At 40.5% G+C, this 19,422-nt stretch overlaps 1 protein-coding gene across 1 annotated transcript in view; it reads left to right on the forward strand.

Moving 5' to 3' along the window:
* Positions 1–19,422, forward strand: part of rad51 (RAD51 recombinase) — a 108,174-nt gene that overhangs the window by 82,954 nt on the left and 5,798 nt on the right. The window contains exons 5-8 of the mRNA XM_043698255.2: positions 2,090–2,181; positions 2,943–3,037; positions 10,943–11,056; positions 18,873–19,002. Of these exons, the coding sequence (XP_043554190.1) occupies positions 2,090–2,181; positions 2,943–3,037; positions 10,943–11,056; positions 18,873–19,002 (431 nt within the window). The remainder of the gene's footprint in view (positions 1–2,089; positions 2,182–2,942; positions 3,038–10,942; positions 11,057–18,872; positions 19,003–19,422) is intronic.

A 19,422-nucleotide genomic window follows, 5' to 3' on the forward strand; every position in this document is an offset into this window, starting at 1 on the left:
CAATGTGATTTTAGGTCTGAAGATACCAATAATAACAAAAAGGCTAATGGAATATTAGACACTATCTTAACATGCTAGAATATAATGGAGAAATAATTATTTAGGTCAGCAGTGATTCATCAGGACTCCTGATTCAACGTATGTTGGAAGATTTAGTGGTCTTGGAGCATTACAAAGCAAATTCACTATGAGAGGAGAGTTTAAATGGTTAAACTGGACAAACTGAATAAACTTTATTCATATTTACTTCAATATTCAAGTGATTAATTTGTTTAGATCAAAACAGATTTATGAAGTTAGATACAATGAAGCTATTTTCTTTAGTGGGGAAATTCAGTACAAGGACTTATGAAATTAGAACTGAACTATTTAGGATGGAAATCAGGAAATGTCTGCTGCTATACTTTTTGGACTATGTAAATTCTCTCCCCAAAAGTGCTGAATGCTTGGTCATATGATATTTTCTGTAGGTAGATTGACTAATTGACTATCCCTTATCCTGAGGTTGTCGCCTGCTTTTAGATTTACCAGCCAGGAGATGGTTCATCCTGTAAAGAATGCCTTATAATAATTTTGTATGTTTTGATGAGGTGACACCTTGTTCCCCAAGATTCTGTGAATCTCCCCAGAAGACAGTCTTGCCATCCCTGTGATTAATCTAGTCAGCTTAATTGCACTCCCTCTATGATATATACATCCTTTTTCAGATCAAGGGACCAAAGCTGTATGCAACATTCCAGGTGAGAGCTCACAAAGGTTTTGTACAACTGAATAAGTAGCTATGAATTAGCCCATCCACTTAGTCTCCCCTAAGTCGTCTTGATCCGTCCTTGTTTCCCCCTAAAGTTGCTTCCGACTTGGTTTATTGTCATCTGCAAATTTGAAAATATTTCATATGGTTACCATATCCAAATCATTTCAATAAATTGTGTGTGGTTGTACATTGATTCTTGTGGCATATTATAGTGTCAGGGACCTGGGTTTGATTCCAGCTTTGAGTGACTGTGTGGAGTTTGCACGTTCTCCCCATATCTATGTTGGTTTTCCGCAGGCGGTCCAATTCTCTTTCTTCTCACACACACACACACACACACACACACACACACACACACACACACACACACACACACACACACACACACACACAAAACAGGCAATCCAAGGATGTGCAGATCAAGGGGAAATGCAGGGTGGGATGCTGTTCAGAAAGTTGGTGTGTACTCTGGCCAAATGTCCTGCTTCCACTCTGTAGGAATTCTACGATCCTGATAACGTTCTATTTTTTCTTAGTCCATACTTTCTGTCTCTCAAATACTTCTCAATATATAGCATATTCCCTTCGACACAGTGCACTAATTTTATTTACTATCCTCATGGGTTCTTAACAGCCATCTGACAATCTACATATACTACTTTCACTGGATTGTCTTTGTATGAGAAGTAACATCCTCAAACAAGCTTGAGTTTGTCAAAGATTATTTTCCCTATTTAAATGTTTTAATAAAATTTTGCCAGATTTGAGGTTGACTGGTTCAGACCAGTCAGGGTTGTGTGGTGTCAAGAGTTAGTTGGAGCATGAGGATAAACACTGGCAAAAGAGACGACAATCTAACATCATGCAGTACTTCACTGAAAAATACGTTGAAGTTGACTTTAATTAATGAAAAAAATGACTCCGAACACATTCTAAAAAATATCCAGTTCTAGGATTGCTTCAGGTTTTGTGTAACCAGCATTTACTGTATGTACGTAAAAGCAAATTATTGCTGATGCTGGGCTGAAATAAGCAATGTGCTCGAGAAACTCAGCAGGTCTGGCAGCTTCTGTACAGAAAGAGAAAAACCGTTAAGTTTCGAGTCCAGTGCAACTTTTCTTCAAAAGAAGAGTTATACGAGACTTGAAACATTCATTGTTGTTCCTCTCTCCTCAGATGCTGCCAGACCTGCTGAGTTTCTCCACCACATTCTATTTTCATTTAAGCGTATGTACCCGCTTTACTTTAATCAGAAACTAATATGCTTTTGTTTTTTCTGGATAAAGACCCTGACCATATTGTACTGTGAGACATGATTTGCTCTTGATGTTTCAGGTGGAATTGAGACTGGTTCAATCACTGAGATGTTTGGAGAGTTTCGGACTGGGAAGACCCAACTCTGTCACACATTGGCAGTAACGTGTCAGGTAGTGTATTTTTCCCAATTATTTTATCCTCATTTGGTCACATTAGTTCAATCACTGAATTTTTCACTTAGTCTGTCTATTGATGATTTGGAGGTGCCTGTGTTGGACTGGGGTGTACAAAGTTAAAAATCACACAACACCAGGTTATAGTCCAACAGGTTTATTTGGAAGCATTAGCTTTTGGAGCGCTGCTCCGAAGTCTCAACCACCTGATAAAGGAGCAGTGCTCCAAAAGCTAATGCTTCTAAATAAACCTGTTGGACTATAACCTGGTGTTGTGAGATTTTTAACACCTGCCTATTGAAGTTACCGCCTGCTTCCCTGGACTGCACCAGCAATTCTATTTGATTTTCTGTTTTTCATGAACAGTTAACTAACATCTATCCTTTCCTTTCTGCTGGTGGCACCTCAAGCTTGAGTATCTACTGTATCTGTTTATTTTGCTCTGGGAAAGTAATTTATGCCACTTGGCAATTTCTTTGAACTTGCTTATAATTATGCAACATATTAGAAGAATTCTGCCTGTGCCATAATCCAATTTTATAACATTGTTTTGATAGTTCGATTGAAAAAATGCACATGCCTTCTGCTGCTCCCACTCCCACTATTATCTCATGGCAGTGATAGCTGTTCAGCATCAGATGTCATTGTAGTGAAACAAAATGGTTCTCATTTAAAGGCCTTTACAAGAAGATGAAACCTATTGATGGTAAAAGGGCAAATATTTTATCTATTTTGTTGAAACTTTCTTTGACTTACAGCTACCTATTGACCGTGGCGGCGGAGAGGGAAAAGCTATGTATATTGACACTGAAGGAACTTTTCGCCCAGAACGCCTTCTTGCTGTTGCTGAAAGGTTTGTAATGCATTGTATTTATTTCAATGGATTTTCAAGCAGTCATTAGACTGTATTTTAAAAGTTAATTGTCTCCAACTGTGCTTTGTTTCCCCCACATTCCTTATTAGATAATAGTAGTTTCAAGACTATTTGTCCTCATTACTTACCATCTCTACTGTACTTTAGACTTTTGAGTGCACTGGAACTAAATAGTTGCACTATCTCAACACAGTTTGGCAGTTCGGGCCAAGAACATTGAAAACTCCATCTCTGATGGGCCCGCAGGGGAGCACTAAAAGCAAAAGTCAGAGGTCTGAAGAACATAAATTGAATGGAGTTAAAGTACTGTACTGGGTTTATGAAGGGATTCGTTAGCAAAAACATAAATTTGAATCCACATGTTGGAGTACAAAGGTCCAGGAGAAGCTGACAATGGACGTTCAGTAAATTGGCATTTTTTTCTACATGAAAGGAATGAATGATTTATTTTTCTGCTCGTTGTAGATTGAGAAGGGATTGAGTGTTTTGAGGCTGTCAGTTTTCAAGTATTGAAGAATAAGTGTTGCACTTGTGATAATGGCCAGCAATTTTGTATTAAGTCGACTTGATGGATCACTTGATAGTTGAAGCTCAGCTTCATTGAACAAAATCAGCTGGTTAAAGCTGAAAAGCAACTGGTGAGGTTAGGTGCAGGTAGCCTACTGGTACATAGTTTTTAATTGCAGATGATTAAAATAGATTTGGTTTACCCAGTGTTAAATTTGAGAATGTTCTGTCTGACCTGTCTGCAACTTGGTGTCAGGCATTTTAATAATTCAAGTAAAGAGGACGAATTGAATGTTACCAGCATCCGTGCAGGGTCTGATCTCTGAATGTGGTCAAATTCTGGGGGCCACCTGCAAATGAAATGAAGGGAGGAACACAGGTTGAATTTTGTGTATACTCTTGTGGTTACTATATCAGAAGCCACTTCTAGGTATGTGGTCAAATGGATAAAATGAGTACCATTCAAGATAGAGGTGGACTATTGAGAAGAGAAATGGAACCTGCAGAGTACTACAGAGGTTTAGACAGGCAACTGCTCTTCACAGAGGATGCTGGTGGGCATGGAACAAGAGGATTCAGTAAGAGAATCTGACTCAAACAGGAGCTGTGCATGGAGCTGATTGTAGGCATGGTCTTGGATCTTGGCATGATAAAGATGCTCAGCTTTAATAATCAAGAGGATTGAGGATATGATTTGAAAACAGAATTCTTGTTTTGAAGGTATAACATTGCTGTCTAAGCAAGACATTCATTGTTGTATTTGGGCAAGAAGAGAAAGTTTGTCAAAATGTTATTGACAACGAATTTGATTTGACTGTTTGGTGTACACTTCATGCGTTTGTGGAATGTAGGTGTAGCTGGCAAAGCCAGCAATTCATTTCCCATCCCTAACTGCCCTCAAAATGAATGGTGAGCTGCCTTCTTAAGATGCTGGAGTTCACAACGCTTAAATATACTCTATGCTGTTAGGAAATGAGTTCCAGGATTTTGACCCAGTGAAAGTGAAGGAATAGAAATATAGTTCCAAGCCAGGATATTGTGTGGCTTGAAGAAGAACTTGCAAGTGATAGTATTCCTTTACAATGCTTATCCTTGTCCTTCTAGGTGGTAGAAGCCATGGGTTTGGCAAGTGCTGTTGACGCGTTGCTGCAGTGGATCTTTAAAATGGTGTGCACTGTGTGCTGCTGGTGGACTGGGCTGCTTTATCCTTCATGATGCCAATCTAGTTTGTTTTGATTTTGCTGCACTTGGCAAGTGTAAAGTATTCAAATACAAGTTTGACTTGTATCTTGTAGATGATGGACAGCTTTTGAGGAGAATAGGGCCTTTGGCCTGCTCTTGTAGCGACAGCATTTATGTTGCAGTTCCAGTACAGGTTATAGTCAATGGTAATCTTTGGGATGCTGCTTGTGCAGGAGTCAGGATGCTATTGGATGTCAAGAGAAGATGCTTAAACTGTCTTTCAGAGATGATCATTATCTTGCATTTAACGTGGCACGAACGTTACTTGCTACTTATGAGATCAAGACTTCATGTTGTCTTGGTCCTGCTCCACATGGACATACAGTGCTTCAGTATTTGAAGAGTTGCAAATGGTGCTGAATTTTATGCAATCATCAGTGAACATCCACAAATCTGACCTTATGGTGGTGGGAGGCATCATTGATGCTGCATAGACTCATAGTGATATATAGCACGGGAACAGATCCTTTGGTCCAACTCGTCCATGCCAACCAGATATCCTAACCTAATCTCGTCCTATTTGCCAGCACTTGACCCATATCGCTCTAAACCCTTCCTATTCATATACCTGCCCAGATGGCTTTCAAATGCTGTATTTGTACCAGCCTCATTCATTTCCTCTGGCAGCTCATTCCATACACGTACCACCTTCTGTGTGAGAACGTTGCCCCTCAGGTCCCTTTTATATCTTTCCCCTCTCATCCTAAACCTATGCTCTCTAGTTCTGGACTCCACCACCTCAGGGGAAAGACCTTGTCTATTTAGTCTACCCATGCCCCTCATGATTTTAGAAACTTGTTTAAGGTCACCCCTCTGCCTCTGACGCTCCAGGGAAAATGGCCCAGCCTTTTCAATATTTTCCTATAGCTCAAATCCTACAACTCAGGCAACATCCTTGTAAATCCTTACTGAGCCCTTTCATGTCTCACAATATCCTTCCAACAGGAAGGAGACCAGAATTGCAAGCAATATTCCAAACATGACCTAACCAATGTCCTGTACAGCTGCAACATGACCTCCCAACTCCTGTACTCAGTACTGTGACCAATAAAGGGAAGCATACCAAACGCCGCCTTCACTATCCTATATACCTGCAACTCTACTTTCAAGAAACTATGAACCTGCACTCCAAGGTCTCTTTGTTCAGGAACACTCCCTGGGACCTTATCATTAAGTATATAAGTCCTGCTCTGATTTGTTTTTCCAAAATGCAGCACTTTGCATTTATCTAAATTAAATTTCATCTGCCACTCCTCAGCCCATTAGCCCATCTGATCATGATCCCATTGTATAGAGATAACCTTCTGCTGAAGATGTTTGGACTCGGACGATACCCTGGATTTGTGGTAGAGTGGCATAGTTCCTACCTATGAACTAGGAGGCCCAGGTTAAAGTTCCACCTGCTCCAGACATCTATCTGTGAACAGGTTAATGTGATCTATCTACCCTGAAGAACCCATGCAGTGATGTCCTGGGGCTGAGATAATTGATGATTGAAGTTCAACTGCCGCAGCTATTTCCTTTGTGCTAGTTGTAAGTGCAACCAGTGGAGCGTTTTCCTGGATTCCCATTGCCATCCGTTGTGCTGCTGCTCCTTGTTGCCACACCTGGTCAAATGGCATCTTGATCTCAAGGGCTATCACTATTACACCCGAGGATGGTCACCTTTTTGTTCATGTCTGTAATGAGGTCAGTAGTTGAGCAGCCATGGCAGAACTCAGCCTTAGCATTAGTGACCCGATTATAGCTGAGCAAGAACCACTTGGTTATGCTGTTAACAACACCTTCCATCTGTTTGGTGATGAGTTGCATATGGGGTGGGAATTGGCTGGTTTTATTTGTCCTACTATTTGCGGCCAGGACACAAATCTGTACTGGATTAGTTTGGCCAGGCGCATGTGTAGTTCCACAGCACAAGTCTTCAGTGCTATTGCCAGAATGTTAAGGTCCATAGTCTTGGCAATATTCAGTGCATTCCACCATTTCTTGATATTGGGTGGAGTGAATTGAATTCACTGAAGACTGACATTTATGTAGCTGGGTACCGAGGTGAGAAGTTAAAATGAAGTAAATGTTTCAGCTTTTTCTTTTGCACTGACTTAATGGGCTGCCCATGGGGATGGTTACTTCTGGAATCACCACCTCCTGTTAGTTTTAATTTGCCATTGCCATTTCCAACTGAATGTGGCAGGGTGCAGAGCTAAGATCTGATCCATTCGTTATGGGGTTCATTAACTTTGACTATTGCAAACTGTTTTCCACTGTTTGGTTTGTAAGTCGTCCTGTGTGGTCAGACAAAGTGAGGGCTGCAGATGCTGGAGATCAGAGTCGAGAGTGTGGCACACTGGAAAAGCACAGCAGGTCAGGCAGCATCCGAGGAGAGGGGAATCGACATTTCAGGCGTGAGCACTTCATTAGGAAGCCTGATGAAGGGCTTATGTCCGAAATGTCAATTTCCCTGCACCTCGGATCTGATCTCCAACATCTGCAGTCCTCACTTTCTCTTAGTTGATTTTAACCCGACTGAGAACCTCTTCCAAGGATGCCTACCTTGAAGAAGTTCTCCTCTCTTTGCAAGGATCTCAGTGAGTCTCTTTCTCACTGCACCCCCCACATCATCCATTCCTGATGACGGGCTTATGCTCAAAACGTTGATTCTTCTGCTCCTCGGATGCTGCCTGACCTGCTGTGCTTTTCCAGCACCACACTCCTGGACCTGTGTAGTAGCTTAACAAAGGTTAATACTTCATTTATTAGTCTGCCTGTTGCACTGTTTGAATTAGAGTTGATTCCCTGGCTTGATGTTAATGGTAGACTGAGAGATATATTGGGCCATGAATTTACAGAATATAGTTGAATGCAATCTTTCTGCTTCTGTTGGCCACAGTACTTTGCGTATGCTCAGTTTTGAATTTTAAGACTTGTTTGAAATCTTTACCATTTAAGCACAGGTCTAGCACTGTGGAGGATTTCTCAATGTTAATACAGGACTTCCATCGCCACAAGGATTGTACGCTATTCGATCCTGCTAATACTGTTATGGACAGGTCCAAATATGATAGTTGTTGAGGATTAATTCAAGCTATTTATTCCCCTTTTGGTTCCCCCACAACTTGTTGCAGTTTCTGCTGGCGGTTATGTCCTTTAAAACTCTGCCACCTTTGTGGCAGTGGCACTAATGAGCCACTCATGATGATCACTGTACCCTCTAATTATCTTTTTGGTTGAGTGGGCCTCTGACCTTCATTTATGGTTGCAACGTTTGGAACCTTGGACTGCCTGCAGCTTAGAGGAAATGTCGTTGGTAATAAATATTTAATTCTTCGTACCACCTTCCCCTCCCCCAAAATATGGATTCTCTGCCCTTTCCAGAGTTGCTTTTTCCAATTGGGTATGATCGCAGGGTGATTATTTTACCACATTCATGATCCAGATTCCTGGATTAATGATTCATAGATGCATTCAAATGCCACCATTCTAGCTGGGTAATTTAGATTCAATTAGTTAAGTACATCTAGACTAAAAGCTAGCATTAGCAGCAGCAATCTTGAAACTATTTGATTGCAGAAAAAAACCTCATCTTGTTCACTAATGTAATTCAGGAAGAAATTCTGGCCTCCTTTCCTGATCAGATCTACATGTGAATCCGGGCATTCAATCGTGTGATTGATTCTTTACTGACCTCTGGAATGCTCTGGCAGTTGTCAAAAAGGTGGATTTTCACAGACAATTAATAATGGGCAATAACTTTTGGCCTCACCATTGACACCCATATCCCATGAACAATCAAATTACTGGAGGTTGGTCTTTGGAAATTTGCATGGAAAATGGGGTTAAGTTGCCAGGGTGACTATATCTGGATGCATAGCTAAGATTTTATATTGCTGCATTATTTTAACTGTCATTTGGATTGTTGGACTGTACTACGATTTAAAGTCTTGACTAAGCTATATTTTATGGTGAGATTTTTCTTGTCTGTCCTGCTTAGGACAAGCCCTTGTAAGAGGTTTCAAAAGGGAGAGGACTGTATTTTTGTTACCTTGAATTCTCTAACTTTGGCTTGTACACACACCTCAATTTTTGTTTCGGGGGGAATATAATAATGAGGGTTGTGAATCAATAATGAGGTAGTAGAGGCAGGCACGGTAGATTCATTTAAGGTGCATCTGGACAGATGCATGAGTAGGTGGAGAACAGAGCGATACAGATCCTTAGGATTTGGGTGATAGGTTTAGTCAGTGGATTTGCATCAGCTCAGGCTTGGAGGGCATAAGGGCCTGTTCCTGGGCTGTCAATTTTCTTGGTTCTTTGAATCAGAATTTAGGCATTTTTTTTCTTGAAATATACAGGTGCTTAAAATAACAGAGCAAGTCTGAATTTTTATATAAGTGAGCTGTTGACTAAAGATATGACCTTCCAGTTTTCCATGTTGTAGCCAAGGAATTTTGATATCTAACATCTTTTATCGAAGTTAACTCGCTGTTGACAGTTAAGAGTTTAATGAGTGAATCGACTGAAATCTGTTTTTTTTCAGTAATATTCACATTACATGTACCTTTCAATTGTACGCAGGAAGTGTTATTGCAATTGTTGAATCTTTGTACAGTTAGAAGAGAACCTGAAATCACATGACAGATTTGTGGATATGAGGTCAATGACAGCAAAAAGCAAAATTTATGGCATTCATATCTGAAACAGATTTCTAATTCTCTCTTGCTCCCCACTTCAATATCTACCTCCTCCTCCTTCCACCTCTCTTCTCTTTTCTCCCCCCCTCCATACAGACTTTAACTATTGAATTTCTTTTTTTCTGTACGTGGCCTGTTTCTTGCATTCCTTTTGAGACTGCTGAGGTCCTACACAACCTAAAGGATTTATTCTTGCTTGTGGTCTCTCTTTTTTTTCCCTTGCATAGCCCTTTTCCAATTGCTGCATAGCCTTATATCCGCACAGCCCAGGGGAAATGTTGCTCTCTATTGCCAAACTCTCCTTCGCATCTCTCCTCTCACTTCTCAATGCTAATAATTCAGACGGCAATTCATTCATTGAATTTTGGCTACAATATGAAAAACTGGTGAATTGTAAATGTTTTTCTCTGAGTAGCATGAAATAAATAAATTTCAGTCTGTCTGACCTGAGTATGGTTATTAAAGATTTATGTTTTCACAAATTGATGCTGAAATAATTAGTAATAATATTAACTCTGCAGTAGAAGACTTTCTGACTTCATGAAGAGATTTGCTTAGGTTAGCCCAGCATTAATGAAAACCAGAAGCAAAAACTCTGGAATTTTCCCATTTACTTCTACCCCATTCTGCAAAACAGCCACCTTTGTGCTGCAATGACTTTGTAATTCCATTTCTAATTTACCATGTTTCAGGTGCCTTTTTAAAAAAAACAATGTATAATGTGGCTTTTCAAATCTGTATTCAAAAGAAGCATTAGAGTTATGCCTATGTAATTATGTCCACATTAATAATGAAGCTATTTAAGTATACTTTTCCACTGTTATGGCACCATTCTTGTCAGTGGCAGTCCAACAGTGATTCCTTGAGGAACGGAGGTTATATTCACTGTTTGAGAACATTACAATGTTATAAATGTGGACAATACAATTTATAACAGAAAAGAAGTTCACCCAGTCCTCTGCTAATTGAACACTAATATGTGCTTTAGGGAGCAGAAATTCTAAGTAGTTAAAATAGGAAGGAGAAAATGAATTGAAAAGATGCAGTATAAATATATTTGGGTGGTTTGCAGATTGTGTTACTTTTGAAGGAGGAAGCCTCAAGAACTTGAGTTTTTTTTTCAATCTTTGAATATTGATTGAAATTGAATTTGGAAAAAAAGTCATTGGGATCTATCTACTAAGTAATTGGTGTGAATATTAATAATCTGCAAGACGTGATTTTGTAATGAAGATGAGCTGTATCTAAAAATATAGTACACTTGCTCTTCTAAAAGCTTTGTGAGGTAACTGGTAAATCTTTGGAAGCTCTTTTGAATCTTCATAAAACACATGACTATAATGCCAGATTTTGTAATTTGCAAATTTAACAATTTAATGATGCATATTTTGAGATAATGTTGTCAATGCTTTTTATGATTCAAAGAAGCTTTGCTTATATTTTCTAGATATAATCTTTCCGGAAGTGACGTGCTTGACAATGTTGCATATGCTCGAGCTTTCAACACGGATCATCAGACCCAGTTGTTATATCAAGCATCTGCCATGATGACAGAATCCAGGTACTGATTTGTTTAGTGAGTGTTTATAGTAGGATTGATCAAACTTTAAACTACCATTAGAATTCACTTCATAATTTCAGTTTGTTTTTATGACTCCACAGTAATCTTGACCTAACTGTATAAAAGTAGCTGTTGTGCAAGTGCACATGGAGAATCGCATTTTATTAGGAAAAGGTGGGAATATTAAAATATTCAATTCATGGATCAGACATTTAAATCTCTGCAAAAAAAACTGTTCTTTTTTTTATGCTTAGTCAGCTCAAAGCTTAATTGCCTCCATCAAATTAAATGTGCTTATGGTTATATAGGATACTTGGTACGGTATCTTTGAGGAGAAAGTGAGGTCTGCAGATGCTGGAGATCAGAGCTGGAAATGTGTTGCTGGAAAAGCGCAGCAGGTCAGGCAGCATCCAGGGAACAGGAGAATCGACGTTTCGGGCACAAGCCCTGAAGAAGGGCTTGTGCCCGAAACGTCGATTCTCCTGTTCCCTGGATGCTGCCTGACCTGCTGCGCTTTTCCAGCAACACATTTCCAGTACTTGGTACGGTAGCAGACCATTCAATCCATGTAGGTGTAGGTGTTTATCCTCCATTTAATCTCCTCCCATCTTTTCTAATTTAAATCTGCCATCACAACTGTTCCTTCTCATTCAAATGCTTGTCTTAAGTAATCTATAAATAATCTATAATATTTTCTTCAAACAAGCACTGTGGTAGCAAGTTACAGATTCTGAATTTCTTGGTGGTTTATTTTGTATTTTGCTCTCTCTCACAGATGTAACATTTTCTGTGTCCATTCTCTCAAAATCTTTCATGATTTTAAAGACCTGGTAGACCATTCCTTAACCTTTTCCCAAGAACAGATTCTCAGTTTGCCATTTTTTTTAATGCACATGCAGTTCTACTATTGTCCTTGTAAATTTTCTCTGCACCTTCTCCAGTGTGTTTCTGTCCATTTCATATGGTAAGCAGAGCTATAAGCAGTGCTTGTGTAAACTAACCAAGGTTGTTCAGCATATCTTCCCTGTTTTCCAACTCTATCCCTTTTGAAACAATACTTACTGCTTGGTTTGCTTTTTCTATGGCCTTGCTACCCTTTGGCCCAATTTGTAGTGATTGATGTATTTGTTTTCAGAGACCCCTTTGTTCCTTTATCATACTTAGACTTGTATCTTCTGAGTAATGTGACTTCCCTACTCTCTAACAAAATGTATTATAATGCATTATTCTATGTTGAACATAATTTGCCAATTATTAGCCTAATCTGCAAGCTTACTAATATGATCCTATAATATTTGCACTCCTCAACATTGATTATTCCATAAGTTGGTGTCATCCACAAATGTAGCATTTATGATTTTAGTTCTAAAGTCCAAAATTTAAATATAAGTTGTGAACGTGGTCCTTGTGGAATGCTCTTTCCCAACATATGCTACTCTGGCTAACTACCCTTTATTCTCACTGTCTACTTTGTCTTTGGAGCCAACTAACCATCTATTTGGCCACTGTCCTCTACCTCTACATTAGTCTCTAACATGGCACTTCATTAAAAGGCTTTTACAAGATCCATTTAATTAACCTCATCTATATTCCTCTTGTACCTAAGACAGTAAGAATTAGAAAAAGGAGTAGGCTGTTTCGTCCTTCGAACCTACTCCACCATTCGCTGAGATCATGGCTTGTCCAATATTTCTCGCAAATCACTTTCCTGCTCTTCCCCAATAACCCTTAATTCCCCTACAGATCAAGTATCTGTCAATTTCAGCCTTAAATATACACAAGAACTCTACCACCCCCCCCCCCCCCCCCCAGTTCTTCATGGCAAGGAGTTGCAAAGATGCTCAAACTTCTGAGAAGAAAATTTTCCCCATCTCAGTCTTAAATCGGTACCCCTTAATTCTGCTCCTCTGGTCCTAGACACTCCCATGAGAGGAAACCTTATTGGAGCATGTACTGTCAAGCTGCTTAAGAATCCTGTATGTTTCAATGAGGTAATGCTCATTGCTCTTGGGGGGGGTTTAAACTAACTCTGCAGGGGCATGGGAACCCAGACTGTAGCTTTAGGGTGCAGGACCTGGAGTGTAGGGAGGTTAGGAACATGGCATCATTTTCAAAGGAGGGTGCCTGTAAACAGGGAAGTGGCTTGAAGTGTGTATACTTCAATGCAAGAAGTATACGAAATAAGGTAGGTGAACTTGCAGCGTGGGTTGGTACCTGGGACTTCGATGTTGTGGCTATTACGGAGACATGGGTAGAACAGGGACAGGATTGGCTGTTGCAAGTTCCAGGGTTTAAATGTTTTAGTAGGGTCCGAGGTGGGGGCAAAAGAGGGGGAGGTGTGGCATTGCTTGTCAAAGATAGTATTACAGCTGTGGAAAGGACAATGGATGAAGACTCGCCATCAGAGGTAATTTGGGCTGAGGTTAGGAATAGGAAAGGTGAGGTCACCCTGTTAGGAGTTTTTTACAGGCCCCCTAATAGTCCTAGAAACGTAGAAGAAAGGATTGCGAGGATGATTCAAGAGAAGAGTGAAAGTAATAGGGTGGTTGTTATGGGGGACTTTAACTTTCCTGATATTGATTGGGAAAGCTATAGCTCAAGTTCGTTAGATGGGTCAGTGTTTGTCCAATGTGTGCAGGAGGGTTTCCTGACACAATATGTAGATAGGCCAACAAGAGGTGAGGCCATACTGGATTTGGTTCTGGGGAATGAACCAGGCCAGGTGTTAGAATTAGAGGTAGGTGAGCACTTTGGGGACAGTGACCACAATTCGGTGACTTTTACTCTAGTGATGGAGAGGGATAAGAGTGCACTACAGGGCAAGAGTTATAGCTGGGGGCAGGGAAATTATGATGCGGTGAGGCATGACTTAGGATGTGTGGCCTGGAAAAGTAAGCTTCAAGGCAAGGGTGTAATTGATATGTGGAGCTTGTTCAAGGAGCAACTATTGAGTGTCCTTGATAAGTATGTACCCGTCAGGCAGGGAGGAAAGGGTTGTGTGAGGGAGCCGTGGTTTAATAAGGAATTGGAATCCCTTGTTAAATGGAAGAGGGCGGCCTATGTAAAGATGAGGCGTGAAGGTTCAATTGGGGCGATTGAGAGTTATAAGGTAGCTAGGAAGGATCTGAAGAGAGAGCTAAGAGCAGCAAGGAGGGGACATGAAAGGTCCTTAGTTGGTAGGATTAGGGAAAACCCTAAGGCTTTCTATAGGTATGTCAGGAATAAAAGAATGACTAGGGTAGGAATAGGTCCAGTCAAGGATAGTAGTGGGAAGTTGCGTGTGGAGGCTGAAGAGATTGGGGAGACACTGAATGAATACTTTTCGTCAGTATTCACTCAGGAACAGGACATTGTTGTCGATGTGAGTACCGAGTCACAATTAAGTAGAATGGATGGCTTTGAGGTATGTAGAGAAGAGGTGTTGGAAATCCTGGAAAGGGTGAAAATAGATAAGTCCCCTGGGCCTGATGGCATTTATCCTAGGATTCTCTGGGAAGCAAGGGAGGAGATTGCAGAGCCATTGGCCTTGATTTTTATGTCCTCGTTGTCTACAGGAGTAGTGCCAGAAGATTGGAGGCTAGCAAATGTGGTTTCCTTGTTTAAGAAGGGGAGTAGGGATAGTAACTATAGGCCGGTGAGTCTCACTTCTGTTGTGGGTAAAATCTTAGAGAGAATTGTAAGGGATAGGATTTATGAACATCTGGATAGGAATAATGTGATCAAGGATAGTCAGCATGGTTTTGTGAAGGGCAGGTCGTGCCTCACAAACCTTATTGAATTCTTTGAGAAGGTGACTAAGGAGGTGGACGAGGGGAAAGCAGTAGATGTGGTGTATATGGATTTTAGTAAGGCGTTTGATAAGGTTCCCCATGGTAGACTACTGCAAAAAATACGGAGGTATGGCATTGAGGGTGAGTTGGAGGTTTGGATTAGGAGTTGGCTGGCTGGAAGAAGACAGAGGGTAGTAGTTGATGGCAAAGGTTCATCTTGGAGTGCTGTCACTAGCGGTGTTCCGCAAGGATCTGTTTTGGGACCATTGCTGTTTGTCATTTTTATAAATGACCTGGAGGAGGGGTTAGAAGGTTGGGTGAGCAAGTTTGCGGATGACACGAAAGTCGGAGGAGTGGTAGACAGTGAGGAAGGATGTGGCAGGTTACAGCGGGATATTGATAAGCTGCAGAACTGGGCAGAAAGGTGGCAAATGGAGTTCAATGTAGCTAAGTGTGAGGTGATTCATTTTGGTAAGAGTAATAAAACGATGGGGTACTGGGCTAACGGTCGGATACTTGGTAGTGTGGATGAGCAGAAAGATCTTGGTGTCCATGTACACAAATCTTTGAAAGTTGCCACCCAGGTAAATAGTGCGGTGAAGAAGGCATATGGCGTACTGGCTTTTATTGGTAGAGGAATTGAGTTCCGGAGTACTGAGGTAATGTTGCAGTTGTATAAGACTCTGGTGCGGCCGCATCTGGAGTATTGTGTGCAGTTTTGGTCCCCATACTATAGGAAGGATGTGGAGCCACTGGAACGGGTGCAGAGGAGGTTTACCAGGATGTTGCCTGGTATGGTAGGAAGATCGTATGAGGAAAGGCTGAGGCACTTGGGGCTGTTTTCATTGGAGAAAAGAAGGTTTAGGGGTGACTTGATAGAGGTGTACAAGATGATTAGGGGTTTAGATAGGGTCGACAGTGAGAATCTTTTTCCACGTATGGAGTCAGCTATTACAAGGGGGCATAGCTTTAAATTAAGGGGGGGGTAGGTATAGGACAGATGTTAGGGGTAGATTCTTTACTCAGCGAGTCGTGAGTTCATGGAATGCCCTGCCAGTAGCAGTGGTGGACTCTCCTTCATTATGGGCATTTAAACGTGCATTGGATAGGCATATGGAGGATAGTGGGCTAGTGTAGGTTAGGTGGGCTTGGATCGGCGCAACATCGAGGGCCAAAGGGCCTGTACTGCGCTGTATTCTTCTATGTTCTATGTAATCTTCCTTCTTCTAAACTCCAATGAGTAGAGTTCCATCCTGTTTAGCCATTGTTTGTAAGGTGGTTCCATCGTACTAGAGATTATCCTCGTGAAATTTCTCTGAGCTGCCTGCAGTGAAATGATATCTTTCCTTAAATAAAGAGATCAAAACTGCTCGCGGTAATCCAGATACTGTCTCACAAGCTCCTTGAACAATTGCAGAAAGCTCCCCTACTTCAATTATTCACAATTTACATAGATGATTTGGAATTGGGATCTATACGTAGTGTGTCAAAGTTTGCAGATGACACTAGGATGATTGGCAGAGCAAAATGTGCAGGGGACTGTGAAACTTTGCAGAGGAACACAGATACTTTGAGTGGGCAAAGTCCTGCAGCTGGAATAAAATGTTCATAAATGTGAGGTCATTCATTTTGGTAGGAATAACAGTAAAAAGGACTATTACTTGAATAATAAAAAGTTGCAGCATGCTGCTATGCAGAAGGACCTGGGTGACCTTGTGTATGAATCACTGAAGGTTTTTCTGCTGCTGCAACAGGGAATTAGGAAGGCAAATCAAATTTTGTCCTTCATCGCTAAAGGGATTGAGTTTAAAAGCAGGGAGGTCTTCCTGCAGTTGTATAAGGTGCTGGTGAGGCCACTCCTGGTGTACTGCAGGTCTCCTTACTTGAGAAATGATGTACTGGCAGGAGAGGGGGTGCAGTGGAGGTTCACTAGATTGATTCCGGATTTAAAATGGTTGGCTTATGCAGAGAGACTGAGTAGACTGGGATTATATTAATTGGAATTTAGAAGAATGAGGGGGAATCTTATAGAAACATATAAAATTATGAAAGGAATAGATAAGATAAAAGTAGAGAGGATGTTCCCACTGTCAGGTGAAACTAGGGCAAGAGGGCATAGCCTCAAATTTAGGGGGAGCAGATTTAGAACTGAATTGAGAGGGAATTTCTTCACCCCGAGGGTTGAGTATCTATGAAATTCCCTGCCCAGTATAGTAGTTGAAGCTACTTCAGTAAATGTTTTTAAGGCTAAGATAGTGTTTTTTTGACAATAAAGGAATGAAGGATTCCAATGAGAGGGCGGCTAAGTGGAGTTGAGGCCATGAAAAGATCAGCCATGATCTTATTGAATGGCAGAACAGGCTCAAAGGGCCAGATGGCTTACCCCTGCTCCGAGTTCTTATGTTCTATTTCACAATGCCCTTGAAATAATGGCGAACATCCCATTAGCCTTCCTGATTAACTACTGCATCCATGTGCTAGCTTTGTGCACAAGTATCTCCCCCAATCTCTTTGTGTTGCAGTTGTATTCAGTTTTTCTCCATTTAAATGATATTCTGTTCTTTTGTTTTTCCCTTCCAAAATGAGCAGCTTCACATTTTCCCACATTATACTCCAGTTGCCAAGCTTTTGTTCCCTTACTTAACCTGTCAATTTTTCTCTGTAAACTGTTTGTATTCCTCTGGAAAACTGCCTTTCCACTTATCTTAGTGTCATTTGTAAATTTGGCTGCAGTATATTCATTTCTTTCCTCCAAGTCACTAATATATATTGTAAACAGCTGAGGTCCCAGCTCTGATCCCTGTGTAACCTCAATAGCTACAGGTTGCCAACCTCAAAATAACCCCTATCCCCACTCACTGTTCCCTGCCTAAGAGCCAATTCTCTATCCAAATCAATATACTCCCTTAAATACCATGGGTTCTTATCTTAGGACTTAACTTATCATACGGTTTCTGGAATTCTTAACACAACACAACCACTGGTTCTCTTCTATCCACTCCAGGTCAGACTTCTCAAATAAATTAGTCAGATGCAATTTCCTTTTTATGAAGCCATGCTGACTCTGCTTGACGAGGTTATGATTTTCCAAATGTTCTGCTATTACTTCTTAATAATAGATTCCAATACTTTTCCAAAAATAGATGTTGGGCTAATTGGCGTAGTTACTTCTTTTTTGATTAGAGGTGTCATATTGGCAGTTTTCCAATCCTCTGGTACTTCCCCATAATGCAAGGAATTTTAGTAAATTACAAACTATCTCTACTTTATACACAATCTCTACTTTTAGGATCTTTTAGGATGCAAGCTATCAGGGTAAGGGAACTCATCTACCTTCAACCCCATTAGTTTGTTTAATACTACCTTTCTAGTGATGATGTGGAGCTGCGGGTGTTGGACTGGGGTGGACAAAGTCTCACAAAATCAGGTTATAGCTCACAGGTTTCTTTGAAATCACAAGCTTTCGAAGCGCTGCTCCTTCGTCGGGTGAAGTGGTGGGAAGTGCACAGGCACACAATTTATATATGCAGAGCAATAGTGGCAAGATAATTCCAGAGTGTCAAAAAATAAGTACAGACAGCGTGAGTGGAATGTTGACAGTCTTTGCAGGTGATGAAAAGTGTCAAACAGGGTGAGTAAAGTATCAACTGCAAGGGATGACCTATGAACCTTTTAATAAAGATGAGAGATAATTGCAAAGAAATCAAAAGTAAAATAGTGCTAGAGGCAAACCAACTGGCTAGAATACCCTGATAGGTATAACAGTTGTACGATGATGTGAAGGATAAAATCACAAAATGAAGCCTCAAAATAATTCAATACCGTGCTCTCTTACTCAAGGGATGAATTAATTTTTGGACTAATTTTGTGACAAGATATTGGAGGGATAAATCGTGCAATCAATATGTAGTTGAATGAAAGAACGCTCAATATGAATTTTGATGGAGACTAATAGCTTTTCCTCAAGTACTTCTGTCCTCACACTGTTGAGAACTCTGCAATGGTTTGAATGCAGTGTTTTTTAAAGTCATATTTCCAACTTGTAGATATGCATTGTTAATTGTGGACAGTGCAACAGCCTTGTACAGGACCGACTATTCTGGGCGAGGTGAATTATCAGCTAGGCAGATGCATCTTGCACGGTTTCTCCGAATGTTGCTGCGACTAGCAGATGAGGTAAGTCATCTACAATATGTATTGACATTTTTAATATTAGTTCTGAATTCTATTTGTGGACCAAGGTTAGGAGGAATTCGGCCAGTCATTTTGTGGGAAATATGATAGAGGAGACTTGTAAGAAATATCTGAGGTAACATAAGACAAGATAAATACAGAATAATATTATTTTGATTTGGGAGTCAATTAAGAAGATTGCTAACATTTTGTGTTGTGGTAACTTGTGGGAATCGGATGTTCTTAATAAGTGGGATCTAAATACTCAAAAAAAAATCTAGCTTTCAAAATGCTTACTGTCCACCTTATTTTCAAATTTTCTTTGTTTGTATACCAAATAGTTAGGGACAAACATCCAGTAGTGTTGTCTAGAGAGATAAACATTCATAGCACAGCTGGGCTATTTGATCAATCTTGTATGCC

The sequence above is a fragment of the Chiloscyllium plagiosum genome, unplaced genomic scaffold, assembly GCF_037043375.1.
Source record: "Chiloscyllium plagiosum isolate Xiang-an unplaced genomic scaffold, Cpla_swu_hap1 HiC_scaffold_8, whole genome shotgun sequence".
Classification (NCBI taxonomy): Eukaryota; Metazoa; Chordata; class Chondrichthyes; order Orectolobiformes; family Hemiscylliidae; genus Chiloscyllium; species Chiloscyllium plagiosum.